This window comes from Globicephala melas, chromosome 6 (assembly GCF_963455315.2).
Source record: "Globicephala melas chromosome 6, mGloMel1.2, whole genome shotgun sequence".
NCBI classification, from domain to species: Eukaryota; Metazoa; Chordata; class Mammalia; order Artiodactyla; family Delphinidae; genus Globicephala; species Globicephala melas.
In genome coordinates, this window is record NC_083319.1 from 7,327,326 (window position 1) to 7,343,749 (window position 16,424).

Sequence of the window (16,424 nt, forward strand, 5' to 3'; positions counted from 1 at the left end):
CACCCCCGCCACAATGCCCTCCCTCTGTGCCCATATTCCAGGCCCTGCTAGAACGTCACCTCCTCCACAGAGCTTTCCCCCAGCTCCCCCAGAGTCCCTCACACCCCTTGCTCCGCGGCTGGCCCACTGGGTATCTTACTCCTCCCACTAAGTCAGAAGTTCCTTGAAAGCAGGACTCTGACCTTTTCACCTCCACATTCCCTTGTATGGAGCATACATGGAAAACCTGTCACCCGACTTGGGTATGAGTCTGGGGCACAAGAAGCCTTCACCTTTGTTCTCCTTCCAATCCAGCTCCTGCCTGGACTTTTCCTCCTAGAAGAAAGCCCCTTTGCTCTCACCTCCCCTGAGCATGGCTTGGCCTCAGCCCCTTTGAGCCAGAAAGGAACACAGCTGGAGTTCAACTTGTTCCCTGGGGCCTCTCCGGCCCAGGATGGCGGGAAGCCGGCACCCCCGCCCCTCCAGCTCTGGGGGCCAGCCCCACCCTCAGATTTCCCTGGGACCCGCTGGCCCTCGGGGGGTGAGAGCAGCGCAGCCATCCTTCACAGAGCGCAGGTGGGCCGGCGGCACGAACCATCGCCGCGTTCCATCTCCCAGGTCCTGCGTGGCCTTCCCACCCCCCCCCCCGAAGCCCTTGCCCACATCCTGCCTTCCCCACCCCACGGCAGCTGATAGCCTCGCCTCGCAATTCCCTGCAGAACTAAATCCAGTACAATCCGCCTGATGGATGCCAAGGGTCTGCCTTCCCTCCGTGAGGAAGGACCACCAGCCTGGCGCCTTCTCCAAGGCCCGCTTGCATCAATGCTCCCCTCAGGCCGGCATCGCCGCCCTCTCACCTCTCCCGGGTCGCCCCCAGCGGAGGGCGGACACGGCAGCCTGCAACGAAGGCTTCCCTGACCTTGAGCCCCTGCCCACCCTCCCAGTCTCTGCTCCCTTCGCAACAAAACTGCTAACGGTCGGTAAGGAGCAAGTACGCCGCCCAGCTCCACACTCCTGCTTCCGGGCGGGGGGGCTCGGATGAAGGGCCTCTGTGCTCCCACAAGCCCCTCACCAAGCCACCGCGGGCGCCAGGCTCACCTGCCCCTCCGCGTTCCGTCCCCGCTCCCTCGCGAGCCCACTCCCGCGCTCCCACCCAACTGGAGCAGCCCTTCGCAAGGACACAAAGACCCAGGGCCCTGCCTCTGTCCTTAGTCACACGTCCAGCGTGTCGACACCACCTCCAGGGCCCCTCACGGCACTGCCCCGCAGGCTCCCCTGCTGCCGTGCCGAGTCAGTCCCTTCTCTCCTTCACCTCCCACCGCCCTGTGAGCGGGGAGCCTGGGCCCATCACTTGCTGCCCAGCCCCTCGTCCACTGCAGCAGCCCGGCTGCCTCGTGCCCAGCTGCCCACCCCACACGCCCGCTTGCAGCTAACAGCATCCCCAGGCCCAGCGGCAAATCCCCTCCCCACGCAGCCCCGCCTCAGGAAGCGGCATCCAGCCACACGTGCCAGGACCTGGGGCTGCCCTTGGCTACTCATCTCCCGCTCTTCCTTCCTCCGGGCGGCCACACGCTGAACACAGCCTAAAGCAGACCACTGCTCACCACCTGCACGCCGAACCCTCACCTAGGCCACCAGCCTCGCAGGTGGGGCCGCCTCCACCCACCCACCCCGGGCCCTTCTCCTGTGCAACCCCCGCCCCCCCACCCCCGGCAGCTTCCCACAGACAGCTCCCAGCCTGGACCTCAAACCCCTCAGCAGAGCTCACGAGGGGCCCCCCACCAGGGCCCCCGCCCACCCCACCCCCACCCCCGAGCCTGGCCTCCCCCGCCCTGCCTCCCAGCCCTCCCCACCCCCCCCCACCGCCCCCTGCCCTGGCCTGCAGCTCTCCCCGTGGCCCTTCCTCCTCGGTGGGGTCTCAGCTCATGTCTTTCCTGACCCTTGTAGCTCAGGCAAACTCCCCCGCTGACCCTCTCTAATTAACTGCTCTCATTTCCTTTGTAGGAACATGCCACTACCTAACATTCTGGTATTCGGGGATTTACTGTCCCCAACGCTAGAATGAGACATATGTAGCCACTGTTTGTGAAATGAATGAATCTCAAAATCCGTGATCTAAGTACTATTATGCCCATTTTTCAGATCAGGAAGCTGAGGCTCAGACATGAAGTCAACTCTCAGGGTCTCCTAGCTACCACGCAGCGGGCTTTGGGTTGAACTCACGTCGGCCTGGCTCCTGGCCAGCAGGCTCTCTGTGCCCTGTGCAAGGCCTCCCCTCCGAGGCTGGCAGAGAGGCCAAGGGCTCTTGTTGTCAGAGGAGGCTCGTCTGAAGACAGAAGCCAAGTCTCAGGCACTGCAGCCCCACAGAGACTCCCAACTCCAGCAGGACAGGGACATGAGGCGTGGAGGAGAGCGAGCACAGAGCACCCCCTTAAAAACTGCAGGGGCGCGGTTCACAGCTAGGCCCAGTCCAATGGCTCCCCAGGCCAGTTCGGGGCTGACCCAGGGGTTCAGAAAGGCTGCCTTGATCAGGAAACAGCCGCAGCGACCGCGGAGCGTTTGCTACGGGCAGGCCCTGCGCTGAGGACTTCACACCCCTCATTTTCTCCTGGCAAGCGCCCTGTGAGTATCCCCATTTTAGAGATGAGGAAGCTGAGGTTCAGAGAGATTCAGGAACTTACCTAAGACCCTGCAGCTGAGGGTGGAGACAACCGGGATTTGAACCCGGGTCTCCACTTCGGAACCGCCTAGGCAACCCAGACCCCAGCTGGACCAGCTCAAGCCCCAGATTCCGTGGCCCAAGGGAAGGGGACTTGATGGGGGACAAACTGTCCCGTGGAGAAGGAACACTCATGTGGCATGAAAAGACACACACAGGTGACAGGTGTAAAGAGAGGCTTTAATCTGAAGAGCAATGAAGGCGCCAAGGGCTGGGGCCCAGGGGGCACAGGGAAGGAGGGGCCAGGAAGCTGCGGTCTGGACCCTGGGAGGGAGGGAGGGAGGGAGGGACCGAGCCTTTCCTAGGAAAACTATTGCTGTGACTCCTGCAGCTCGTGTCCCAGCCTCTGCCCAGGCCGTCGGCCTAGACCTGAAGGCCAAGCCCCTGAATTGTGCTTCTCGGGTGCTCCCCCTTCCCAAAGGCTGTGTGGACCCAGATACGGGGAGGGGGCGGTGGAGACGGGCCGACCTGGGCTTGGGCAGGGAAGAGTCTGCGAGACCCAGGCCTGGGAGCAGCGCCCCCCGCAGAAGAACATTCTGGAACTGGCCTGCAGCTCCCAGCACCCCCTCACCCCCCAGGTGGGCCTGCCCGGCCCAGCTCCTGCTGGTCGTCGGAGCCCATTCTGGAACTCCAGCAGGCAGAGTCCCGGGCGGTGGGAGGGCGAAGGGAGTGGGCTGCTGTTTTCGGAGCCCTCCTGCGGCGCACTCACCCACCGCCCAGCTAGAGGGAAGCAGCAGCAGCGAGGGGCGTGAGGGTGAGCCCAGGTTCCCCGCGGCCACACTGGCCCCGAGCCCACCCCCCTTCCTTCAGAGCTTCTGCCACCCCCTCCCAGCCAGGGAGAGCTCTGGAAAGGCAGGCCTCACCCAATCCGCCGGTGAGCTAGCCCTGCCGGCGCCCTCCAGAGGCCACCCTTGAAGCAAGAGCCAAAGAGCAGAAAAGCAAGGATGAGGCACTGGACACAGGTGCCCACGGGCCCAGCGGGCAGGCGTGAGGACGAGCTGGGAGGGTCACCGGCCAGAACAGCCAAGGCTTCCCCCACCCCCACCCCCGGGCTGGCCGCCAGCCTCAGCGTCCAGCCCTCAGGACACCCAGACACCCACCCAAACAGGGCTCGGGAAGTTGACCCCCGGCGTGGGGAACAGCTGCTCCAACCCCTAGAAAGACAACCTGGCAAGGGAAAGCAAGGGCAACTGCACACACCTCCCTCCCCACAGTGGCCCGGACAGCCTGCTCTCAAATGGGACTGAACAGGGAGGAGAGGGGGCCCAGGGACCCTGCACCCGCCCCTCTCTCCTTGCCCGTCCGCCACAGGGCAAGTCAGGAAACTGGCCACACTTTGGTCACTTCTCCCACCTTGGGTCGTTCAGCCTTATGCCCTGAACCTCCCTCAAGCCCACGCTCACCACCCACCCCAGTAAACAGCCTCTCATCAAACAGAAAGAACACAGGGAGGGGGTGGGGAGGGGGCCACAGCCGGGGTGGGGGAGGGCGGGCACTAGCACGACGTGACCGGATGGATGGGCAGCAGGCTCCCGAACTTGAAGTGCTGGATCACGGGGAACTTCTCCAGGCACTGCGAGGAGGAGGGAGCAGACAAGAGAGGTGAGGGCCGCCTCCGAGGGACCCCTGGACGACTCCGGAGGCCCGGAGCAGTGCAGCTCCAGCAGGTGCCCACCCAGGGCCCAGGAAGCAGCCAGGCCTTTGGTGAAGGGCAGAGCTTCCGACCCATTCCTGATCACCCCCTCCCATCCAAAGACCCCGCACTCCACGACAATCAGGTCAGGTCCACCAAATAACGAGAATGAGAGCGAGTGAGAGGGACCGAGGGAGGGGGGAGGGAGAGAAGGCAGCCTAACCCCACAAGGCGGCCGCCAAGAAGAGAGGCAGCCGTGACATCACTTGGCCCAGAGGGACAAGTTGGGGACCAGAGGTGAAAAGAACCCTCCAGATCATGGGGGTTCTCCTAGCCCTGGAGAAGAGGTGTGGGGATACTGGGACCCAGGCCCGAGAAGGGTCCAAGGCCCATTTTCCCAATGTTCAGTTCTCTGGACTGAAAAAGGCATCTTGGCACTTCCGAGTGAGACAATAAGAAGCAGCTGACAGCCTCCCCACCCCCAGGGCAATTCCCAGCAGCCCTGTGCGTGGGGCAGAGCACAAGAGCGCTGCAGGGGGATGGCTGAGCAGGGGATGGCGCTGCTCCCTGAACCCAGCCCAGCCAGGGCCTCGGCCCCAGGGCTCTGGCAGAGGAGGGGAGACAGAGAGCAGCAGGACCGACCAAGAAGCTGGCCTGGCCCGCAGGCAGCCGGAGCCCAGGCCCACAACGCACAGCACCGGGAAGGTGACGGGCCCCCGGCTCCCAGCCCCCCGCACCAACCCTGCCATGCCTGCCCACCACACAGGCAGCAGCCCCGCACGTGTGAAGAAGGATCTGCCTCCTCTCAGACCTCTGGCCACAGAAACAGGCAGCATGTGCACCTCCTGGCTGGGGTGCAGCAAGACTTATGGCCTCCGAGAGGGTGGGAGTTCCATCCTGTGACCGTGCTCTCCTCCAACTAACTCAGAGAAATAAAGGCACGCCAGCGCTGGCCCAGGTTCCCTCACCTCAACAACCAGCCGCAGAGGTGAGGAGGTCTCTGCCCAGCTGTGCGTGTGTGTGCGCGTGCGTGTGCGTGTGTGTGTGTGTGTGTGTGTGTGTCAGAGTGGGGGGTGGGCCACAAGGCCTGAAGGAAGGGAAATCTACAGTGGAAGGATGGGGAACCAAGCTCTGTCTGTGTGGGAGCAGAGCTCCAGGCCAGCCAGGCTCCTGGGCCTGGGGCACAGAAAGTGGGGAGCAGGCAGCTGGGGGTCGGCGGGGGGCGGGGGGGGAGGGAAGAGCAGCAGATCCAGAAAAGGCAGCTTCCATTGTGCTTACGTCATGGAGGAAGTGGTGGGAGTTTGTCAAAGGGGAGCCCCCCCAGGGTCCTGGAATTCCAGAAAGGGTCAAAGGTCAACCTGCTTCTAGCTTTCAGGCCTGAGAAACTGCGAAGGCAAGAGGCCTAGGGGGAGGGCCCAGGGGCAGAGGTTCTCTCCACTCTGCCCTCAGGGACCCAGAACAAGCTTCCCCAAGGCCTGGGGCAGGGCGGGGGGCGAGGAGCTGGGCTAAAGGCAAAAGGCTGCTTGGGGCAAAGGAAGTCGGGGGCTCCAGGGTCACAGCAGAGGGAGCCTCTGGCCAGGCCTTTCTCCAGTGACCGGTTCCCCTGCGCTCCCCGTGTCCTGGGCAGAGCAACAGCTTCCGCCTGCCCATGTGCAGACCTTCCAGCTGGAGGCCCTCCCAGGTCCCGGCGACTCAGGGGAAGAAGGGGCTCCCCAGGTCCTGACAGGCCCTTCTGAAGGGAGCCCCAGCACAGTGACAGCCCTCAGGAAAGACAGACCCCACCCCCCACAAGGGTCCCGGAAAGCATCTGGTTCTTCAGTTCAGAAAGGCTGAACTGACAGGCAGTTTGGAGATGCAGGCAGCTGGTCCCAGATCCCGATGCCAGGCCCGGTCAGGCCTCTGTGGCAGCTCAGGGGACCCGCTCCCCTCCAGCAGCCATCTCTGGCCAGGGGCTCTGGCCTTTGCTAACCCCCATCTGGACTTCAAGAATGGTGAGCCTCAAAGGTCTTCCGCAAGGACCAAGAACGGGTCTGGAGAAGCAAGTCCTTGCCTTGCTTTCCCCTGAGCAAAGAGCATGTGACCACAGGACTCACAGGGACCAAAGACTAAGGGCAACCTGCTAGCAACTTGCCAACGAGTGTCGCACGTCACAGAGGCTTGGCGTCCTTACACTAAAGGCAGTGAGTTCCAGCGCTGTCCTACAAAGCCGTGTGGCCGCCACGCAGCGCCCGGCAGGCTGCGTGCGCCCAGGGCTGGAATTTCCGGGTCTCAGGAAGGGCGCTGGGTTATCTGCTCGTGCTCCCTCGTCTGGTCCTGAGCTGTGGGCACTTTTCAGTGGCTGACCTCCTTGGGCTCAACATCCAGAGAGATACTGACAACCGTTACACCACGGACCGTTTCGTCTGTGTGGCCCCATCACCGCCTCTAATCTTAATCTGCTCCTCCCTCAACCTGTCAGCCAGAGTTCTTTTGCCTTTGGACAGGGCAGGTAGGGAAAGGAGGCAGGGTCTCCTCTGCCCTTAGGGGCCCAGGTCAAGCTAAGTTTAGTCACTCGAGTAAGAGCCTGCAGAAAGGACGGATCTTACCAAAGAGTCCCGCCTTGGGGGGGGGCGTGGCCAGCAGGGAGTCCCCTTCAGCACCCACTGTGGGACTGGGGCGGGCAGGGGTGTCAAGAACAACAGAACACGCAGAGGGCAGGACCCCAGGTGCTCCCCAGCAGGAGGGCCAGCGTGGAGGGCCGGGCTGCGGCCGGAAGGAGCCTGCACAGCCCCAGCAAAGGCTCCTCTCAGATTAGAGAGGTATGTGGGCTGGAACCTAAACACAGGATGTGAAGTCCAGAGGAAGGGGACCGGAGGCGGAGGGGGCGGAAGGGAGAGAGAAGGCCAGGCCCTGTCAGTTCCAGAGCCTTTAACCCCTTCAGGGCCACGCAGAGGGATCCAGGCCCACTGGAAGCGCTGGTACTACCAAACGCACCCAACCCCCTACAGCCTGCCCTCCCTGCTCCTCTGCCTCTGTTGATGGGTCTGAGTGAGCTCTGGGTGTAAGGAGGCCACCCGAAGAACCCCCCGTCCCCAGGAGAGGAATGACCAAGGGTCAAGAGAGGCGCACCCGCAGGGCAACACCTGAGACCACCAGCCTGAGGGTGAAAAGAGGGGACTTTGGGACCCACTCCTCCAGGTGAGGGACTTTACGCCCAGGCCCTCCCCTGGCCAAGGTCAAGCAGTTCCAGGATTGGTCTGCATAAGATGTGCAAGGAGCCAGAGGAAAGCACGGGGTGGGAAGAAATGTCTCCTCCCTACTTGCCAGAAAAGAAGCCACCTCCTTGGCTGGGAAAAGGGTGCCAAAGAGGCGAGCAGAGAAGGGCAGGAGAGGGGGCAGCCGCCTCCCAGCGCGGGGAGCTCTGGAAACCCAGACCTCCCCCTGCCTCTCTGCCTGGAGAGCAGCGAGGACCACCTCAAGTGGTTATTAAAAATGCCAGCTCCCGGCCTCCCACCTGCCCGGCGATCAGACCCACCAAAGTTGGAGAGACATCACTTCGGATGATGCCTCCGAAGGATAAAACCCTTTCCCAGGCCTGTTTTCATTTTCGTGTCCCCACAGGAGACAGAGCTGAGAAGGGCCTCCAGCCATCTGACAAGTGGGAACAGAGACCCCCGAGCAGCGGGGCCATGGCTCAGTCACAGGGCAGAGCTGGGCCTCAGTCCAGTGCTTTTCTGACTGCCCATCCCACAGACAAGAGATGCTGAGGCCTCAAGCGTCAGAGGGGCTGGCTGGCAACTCAGAACTGGATTCAGAGCAAAACAGCGGGGTGGGGATGAGGGCGAAGCAGCCCAGGACCCAGAGTGCAGGCCAGTCCCCACTCACCTCGGCCTTATACATGCGGATGAGACCCTGGTTCACTTTGGACCAGGAGGGGACGGCACTGATGTTCCACAGCTGGTTGGAGTGCTCTGCAAAGGGGCCTGTCTTCATCTGGAAAAAAAAAGAGTCCACAAGCTGGAGAGATGGGTCGCCCGGGAGCCCAACCCCTGCTCCCCTGCAGCAAGGTTGCGGGAGCATACACACGTACACACACGCACAAGTTGCAGGCCCGTACATATATGTGGACACACACACAAGGGCCAGGACAGGGTCCCTCTTGGCCTGCCACAGGCAGAGCTGGAAGAGCTGAGGGAGGGGTCGGTTTGGGGGAGGGCCCAGACCAAACCCAGGCATCTGACTGCCCTCTGCATGGCAGGCGGAAGGAGAAGGAAAAGAGGGGGCAGACATGAGCCACAGGGTACCTGCAACAGATGCGGGAGGAAGGTCTGTTTAGAAAGCCAGCCTGACCTGGCAGGGGAGTGGGGAAGGGAGGGCAACGGCAGCCACGGCTCTGTTCCCAGTCCCTCCTCTTGGAAGGAATTCTGCGGCAAGCCCAGTGGAGCCCCCACGATATCAGAAACCACCGCGCTGAGACGAGGAAGAGCTCGTGTACCTGAGTGCACCCCGCGAGCAGCACAAGGCCAGCGTGTCTGTGTTTGCTAACAAGCCGTTCACAGTCCCCCGCCACACAGTCCCCTCCCGGGCTTTGAAGCAACACTGATGATGCTGGGGGAACGGGTCTCAGCACCCGCAGCCCCAGGTTTCAGAAGAAAGAGTTTCAAAAGCAAAGAGGCTGAGCTGGCAAGAAAGCAGACTTGGACCTTGAGGAGGTGGAAGGTTCCAGAAGAGGCTGTGTGTGGAGGCGGGGCTGGTGGAGAGCTGTTCCAGAGAGGAGGGATGGGTCTCCATACTGGGCACCATAAGCATGAGGTCCCAGGAACACAAACCCCCCACCCTTCAGCTGCGGCCTCGCCTGGGGACCCGCTCTCGCAGGCCTCTCACTCCTGCAGCAAGGCAACTCTCACAAAACTGTAAGATCTACGTCGAAAAAGATGCCATTCTACCCTTGCCATCTCCCTCCCCTGGCCCAAGTCCCCCCAAAGCCTGTCTCAACCCCCGGGGTTCGAGCAGTGAGGCCATGGCCCATGGTCCCCACAGGGCTTCTCCTGGGCCAGTCCCTTCACCCAGAATCTTTCCCCTTCTCTCTGTAAGGCTCCCTCCTCCAGGAAGGCAGTCAGTAGCCCCCAGCCTGCAGGGGCTTGGCCTTCAGGGTGCTTTGTTCCCAAAGTCCCACTCCGTCAGGCTCCACCCCGCCCTCCCCTCGCCCTGCCCCGCCCCTTCCCCAGGCTCTGGGCCCCACGGGAGGAGCGCCAGGCTCTAGCCCTCTCCTGCACACTTCCAGGCCCTGAGAAGCTCAGGGATCACTGGAGCTGGGGAACCAGTTTCACTCTGGACTAGGCCCCGTGAGCGAACCACCCAGGAGGCACCCTGCTGGCTCTGTCACAGCCGCAGCTCCAGGGGTCTGCTCAGCGAGGGCTCCGTGGCCAAGGCTGGCCCAGGGACGTGGGGAAACCAGGGGTTCTGCCTGTGGGCCAGCCTCCCCCGCTAGGGGCACGGGGTGGGGAACCCAAAAGGCCTCTCTGGCCCGCTGGCAGAGCCGGGGGAGGCGCGAGCTCCGGAGCCCCAGTGGCCTGGGCCGCCTCCATGGAAAGGCCAGAGATGCTATTTAGGGGGGCTGCCCCCACCCCCAGCCCCAGCCTTCAGGGTCCCAAGGTCTCCTCAGGTCCTTCAGAAGGAGCCTCTGCAACTCTGGAAAGGAAAGCAGATAAGGGGGGAATGGGGTCAAGAAGACAAAAAACATTCGCTCATTCCAGCCACAAAGGGAGAAGAGAAGGAGCGAGAAGCAGCGAGCGAGCTGCAGGCCCGCAGTGACCCCAGGGGGATCGCATGAGTCAGAGCAGCCATATTGAGCAGGAAATTACTCACAGACGCTGCGTTCCTGCCTCTCCACTCCCAAGAGAATCGGCCTTTTGTAAATGGTTCCTCTGTCAGTAACTGAGGGGGGTGGGGTGGGGGGAGGCTCTGCACAGCGCCTTCCTGTCAGCTCCTTCCCTTCCAGCTGAAATCTGATCCCTCCCTTCCCCAAACTCCAAATTTAGAAGCCAGATTGAAACTGAAATTCTTTTCCTGCCTGCCCTGGGCTCTTAAAGGCGCCAGGGCTGCATTTCCTGAGGCGGCAGGAGCCCTGCAAGGTGAGGTCCCGCATTAGGGACGCTCAGGGCCACCGGGGCAGGTCGCAGGCTGGTCCCGGCGGGAGGAAAAGCACGGTCTCACTTCCAACTTCTTGTCTGTTAAATCCCGTAGCTGCACCAGCTCTAGTGATCCCTGGGGTCTCCAGAGGCAACACCGCCCCCTTCCTGACCACAGCACACAGAGCTCCACGCAGGCCGCCAGGTCCCCACGTCCCAGCGTCAGGCCTCGGGCCTCCCTCACCACCAACTGGGGGCTGCGAAAACCCTGGTCCGGGTGGTGAGCCCAGACTCCGGAGAACTAGCACAATGTGTGCCACCGTCAGGAGCTGCGCCAGCCTGCTCTAGGCTGGCCGAGTGGGTGAGAGGGGCTCTCGCCGGTCACTCAGCTCTGGGGCACGTCCCCTGCTAGCGGCCAACGTCCCCCACCAGGCCCAAGCACCGAGGCCCCGGGCGAAAACCAGGCCTCGCAGAGGGCGTGTGGAACCACCAAGGAACTCCAGGGCCTGCCGGCCTCCTGCCAGTTCTTGCCTCTCCCTCAACTGTTACCAAAACGTCCGAGTTCAATGTGTCTTTAGTGCCACCTAGTGGCCACTGTAGGATTCCCTCTAGCAGAGGACCTGGGTCCCAGACTGGAGCAAAGCTTTGGGGTTTTCACACCAGCATAATCGAACAAACAAACAAGGAAACAAAGTTTTAAGCTGGAGTCAATTCCCATACTCCCTGAGGCCCAGCCTGGCGTTCCTCCTTGTTACTGACAGGGACCCAGGGGCTTGGCCAGCCGGAAGGGCTTAGCCTCTTACCCCCAGGAGCGGGCGAGGCCACCCCTTCTCCTCACCCAGCTCCTCCTGGGGTCTCCCCAGCGCCGCACACCCTCCCGTTCTACTCTGGAGAGAGCAGCATGTGACTGGTTCTCAAGGCAGCGAGCCAGGCTGCCCCGGAGTCCTTCCGACCTTGGGCTGCCTACAGTGCTGAAAGCAGCAGATCCCAGCTGTCAGGACGGCCTTCATTTGCTGACTTGGAGAAACGCGGCATTCCCCTCTGGCCTCTGCAGTTGGGCGCAGGCCTGAGCCGACTGCTGACCAGGAGAGTCTGGAGTTATGGCTGCTTGGCCAGGCGTCTCCCCCTCTTCAGGGGGCTCAGAACGGGCAGCCAAGAGAGAAGCCCGCACAGGCAGGGGCACCCACGGGTGTGCGAGGGACATCACCGGGCCAGCAGGAATGCCTGCGGGCGTCAGGAAGAACGGGGGCGAGACCCTCTCCAGGCGGCAGAGCCAGGGTGCCCTCTGGGAGCCTGCGGGGTGGGTACCAGGCAGGGAGGATGAAAGGTCCCCACACCTCCTGAGAGGCCCGAGCGCAGTGGGTCCCCAACTTTCATGCCTGATCACCCGGCATATGTGTTTAAATTCAGGTTCCTAGCGCTCGTCCCCCAAGATTCTGATTCAGAAAGCTGAGGTGGGGCCCAAGAACGTGCATTTTCACAAGCTCCCCAGGTGACCCTGAGGAAGCGGTCCAAGGCTGCACTGGCGGGAGGCCCTACTTTAGCAGGACAACGACACCCAGTTAAACGACCCCCGCTGGGTGGGCTGGGGGTCCAGGCCTGCTCACTTGCACTTCCAGCACCTCCCTTGGCCCAGGTCCAGCAAAGGCGTGTCCCTTCAGCAGGGATCTGTCCTGCCTTCCACTCCAGTCTCTCCAACTCTTGCAATGGCTTTGTCGCACACGTCCACACGCACACAGCTCTGCAGACCCTGTGGCCCCCACCCTTCAGACCTGCTGCGTCGGCCACCAAGTCCACCTAATGACCAGGTCTTAATCCGTCGGCTCCAGTAGAAACCCCAGAGTACTGATTTAGAGGAAGAGAGCCTGGACAGTCAGAAGGTGGCTTAACCTTTCAGAGAGGCCTGGCTGGGCTTCCTTCTCAACAACCCACTTCAGGGCTTGGCCCTGCCATCTTCAGACGGCAGCTCCGGCTCCTGTGTCCAAAGCCACCAGCCTCAGCCCCTTTTGGCCCGGAGGCTGCCGCGGGCCCCTCCCTCAGCCCTTCCGCTCACCTCGGTGATAAACAGGACGCACTCCAGGAACATGTAGTCCTTGTGGCACTCGTTCACGGCCTTCTCATCGACAAAGTGCCTGGGCTCCAGACACGGGTGGTCTGGAAACAGCAAAGAGCCCCGGGGTTTAGAAGCAGGCGTTCGCGCCGGCGGGGCACCGCAGCCCGGTGCCACCTGCACCCACCGCCCTCAACGCCTGACCTCGCTGGAGCCATCGATGGCCCTGTGCAGGTCTGTACTCTGTGTAATAAGCTCCGGCCCTGCTGCTTTCCAGCCATGCCACCCAGTTGCCTCACCCGTGCAGTGGGGCTGTGGGGTGCCACCTGAACGTCAGGAGCACCGTGAAGCACTCGGCACGGCGCCTGCACGGGTGAGTGCCGCTCAGCGGTTTGCCGGCAAAGAGCCTTCCCAGGGTGCTTGCGTGATCTGCCTGAAGCACAGAGAGCAGTGCCTGGCGCAGGGAAGTACTCAACAAAGGGTCGTTTATTAATGTTACTCCGTTAGGCAGTTAATCCTACGTGGAAACAGACGTGGACCCTTCACCCACTCCCACTGGCTCGCCCGTGGGAAAGTGGGAGGAACCCCCAGAGCGGGCCCGGAGCGAGCAGCAGCTCCTCGATAGGCCCCCCCTGCGCACGGCTCGATAATAACAGCGGATGACGCTGGTCACTGAGTCAAAAGAACCCCTCATTTTCAACATAAAACCCCGCAGCTGCCGCCAGGAGCCGGGGCGCATCTCACACCGGTCCATTACGCGCCAGGTGCCCTCGCCCCAGCCCGTCGCTTTCCATCATGTGCCTCAGCCTCCCCAGCCTGCACGCCAGCCGCAGCAGAAGGTCGGCGGCAAGCAGCCTCCGTCAACAGCCGGTCTAATGCCTGCTTTCCGAGCTGCCACTGTGTGCCCTGGGCAGGAGGGGAGGGAGGAGGGCCAGGGCACCTCAGTACCTATCAGCTGCGAACTGCCCCAGATGAAGGGCAGAAACTGGAAGTCATCCAGGCCCCACACGCCCTGGCTGCCGGCCGGCTCCATCCTGTACGTCTTCTGGAGCTTCCGCATAACCTCAAGGTACCTGCACAGGAGGGCAGGGAAGGGAGGGGAGGTGGCAAAAAGCAGAAAGACAGTCTCAACCCTTCGGCCAATGGGAGCAAAGGAGGCCGGAAATAACCACCTGAGAGTGTAACAGATCTCCTTTTCAACGAAACCCTGCATGCCTGTGTTACGCATCAGCTGATACACTCAAAATTATGGAACTTCATTTTCTTCCCTCACACTCAGCCTCTTTTGGCCCAGCAAAGGGGCAAAACACCAACTGGGAAAGGAGGTTAGTGCCATCACCTCCTGACAACTTGAGAGCCTGGGCAGGAGCCGCAGCTTCTCTTGCTTCGGGTTGCCCATAGGAAAGCTGATGGGAGTCCAAGGAGATCATCCCCTAGATCCCTTCGGGAACCGCCCTTGGAGCTGCGGCATCAGCAGCACCAGAGTGGGGCCCTGAACACATGTGTCAGCGCCCTATGGTGACGGAGACACACCCACGTGCCGGGAGGTGGTCTGGGTGGTGAGGGGAGCACGTCAGAGCCTGACTGCTTGGGTTCAGCTGGCTGTGACCTCAGTGAAAGGACCTGATTTCTCTATGCCTCAGTTTCCTCATCTATAAAATGGAAATGAGCGTCTTGGTGAGAATAAAAAGAGTTGTATGTAAAGCGCCTAGAAGTTACCTCTACGCGATAAATGCCACAGAAGCATTAGCGGTCGTTACGTAACATTCCCTTCACTTATTTTTACTTGAACCTGTCAGAAGGAGGAGTCCTGTACACCCTGTTCACAGTCACAGCTTGATTAGGACAGGACAAGAGAAGCAACGGCCCCTCCGGAGCCCCCTCTAGCACCCCGTCCCCAGTCTGATGGTAACAAGGAGGAAAGAGACCCGGCTGCTCCTCCCCCGGCCGCCGCCCCTCCCGCTGGGCTCACTCACCGATTGAACACCTTGAAGACAATGGCTATTTGGTCGTCCACTCGCAGCACCCCTATCTTGCAGAGACAGCAGAGGAAAGCAGCAAAAGCAGCTTCATGTCCTGGGGGAGAAAACACAGCCGAGGTTGACAGTCTTCCAGAAGGCGTGGGACTGTTCTTGGTCCCACCAGAGTCCAAATCACTGCTAACTTCCCCTCTAAGGACGGAGGTGAACATGGAGGTGACGGGGCCTCTTCCCCATCCAGGAAGAACTAGGTTCTTTAAAGAACCACTAGTACTATAATCCTACTCCTGAAAAGGCCCAGGCTGGTGACGCTTCAATAGGCATTCACATCTCATTCTGGGGGTTTAACTCACTCATCAGTTCTGCCCTATTTACGCAGCACCTACTGCAGGTGGCCATCACCGCCCCTGTCAGGCACTAGAGGGACAGAGGCCAGAAGTCCCTGCCCTTGTTTGATAGTTTATGACCTATCAGGATGACAGACATTAAATATACAATCACTTCTATGAACCTACCTCTGAAGGAGAAGGATAGGGTGATAATTGGAGGATATCACAGGGGGATCCTGACATTAGGGTTCAGGAAGGCTTCCCTTCAGAAATAATATTTAATTTGAAAGATGAGTAAGAGCTGGCAAGGCACAGGGTGTGAGGGAAGCAAGAAGGGCACTCTAGCCAGGAGAAACAGCACATGGAAAGGCCCTGAGGCCAAAAAAAAAAAAAAAAACAACCACCGTGATATGTTTGAAGAACCCTAGGAAGGCCAGTCTGGCTAAAGCAGAGAGAGCAAGGGAGAAAGTGTAATGCAATGGGGCTGAAGATCAGACAGGCATTTACAGCCACAGGAAAAAAGGAGCCACTGAAGGCTTCGAAGCATGGCCACACTGCAGGGTCAAAGGGCACCCCCCTTCCTTCCCAGTCATGTCAAATAGAAATGGTCAGCGCTACAGAAACCGCCAGCTGGACTCTGGGCCGAATCCCATGGTTCATGGTGTCATAATAAACATATCTGGAGGGAGGGGAGGAGAGAATATTTCAGTGGCTTCCTGTCCTATTTCTGCAGAATAAGGGTCCCTCCAAGGGCCTGGAAAGCTTATGAGCTGTTACTTTCACCTGCACAGTTTTTGACCATGACCAGCCAGAGTCCAGGCCACCATCACGCAGGGGCAGTCATCACCCTTGCACAGCTAAGAGCATCTGAGAGTGGAGGAAAAACCCAGCCCCTGCTGACCTGGCCACTCCCCACCTCCAGGTCTTCCTGGTCGGCTGGCCTCAGTCAAAGCGCCGCCCCTAAAAGTCTCACTCGATAATAAGCCTGTTCCTCAGCATCAGGGGAGCAGATGACAGAACTTTCCCATGACCCAGGTCCCAGGGGGCCCTTCTCCAGGCCTGCCCCTGGGGCCGGGGCTCCTCCAGAGGCAAGGGAAGGGCCCGAGAGAGCAGCAGCTCTTGCATTCGCCTGCTTCAGCGTGGAAAGGAAAAGGAAGGCGGGCCTATCAAAGCAGCGACCCTCCTCGGCCACGCCTGACCTAGATAAAGGACGCCCCCCTTCCCTGTTAAGATGCCCACAGCGCTCCCTCTGAAGGGCACCGAGTGGCTAACAGCAATGCGCCACAGCGCTGCCAGAGGCTACCAGGGTCTTTCAGTTCTCAAGGCTTCCGTAAGCGGTTGTCTTGGGATACACTAAGTGCTCAACAAATTATTAGTTTGGTGATGACGATGAGCGCACAGCGAGGCCCTCTTTACAAGCAACAGAAGTCAGCGCTGCGCTTACAGCCACCATGCATGTGGCACCAGCTCCCCCTGGTGGACCACGCCAGAGCAGCAGGCGTCCCTGCACCTGCCGCGCTGCACCCCAGCTGGCTCCCTCACCCCACCAACACAACCCAGAGCAAAGAGGAGGCAACCCGAGAAAGGGCCACTGCGAAGCCAAAAAGGCGCCGCCCACGGTAACG

At 61.0% G+C, this 16,424-nt stretch overlaps 1 protein-coding gene across 1 annotated transcript in view; it reads right to left on the reverse strand.

Moving 5' to 3' along the window:
- Window positions 1-2,857: 2,857 nt before the first annotated feature.
- The window catches only part of PTPA (protein phosphatase 2 phosphatase activator), a 28,403-nt gene continuing 14,836 nt past the window's right edge, over window positions 2,858-16,424 (reverse strand). Inside the window, exons 6-10 of the mRNA XM_060300322.1 lie at window positions 14,468-14,567; window positions 13,440-13,564; window positions 12,495-12,595; window positions 8,196-8,303; window positions 2,858-4,271 (exon numbers count right to left, since the gene is read on the reverse strand). Coding sequence (XP_060156305.1) covers window positions 4,194-4,271; window positions 8,196-8,303; window positions 12,495-12,595; window positions 13,440-13,564; window positions 14,468-14,567 — 512 coding nt within the window. The 3' untranslated portion in view covers window positions 2,858-4,193. The remainder of the gene's footprint in view (window positions 4,272-8,195; window positions 8,304-12,494; window positions 12,596-13,439; window positions 13,565-14,467; window positions 14,568-16,424) is intronic.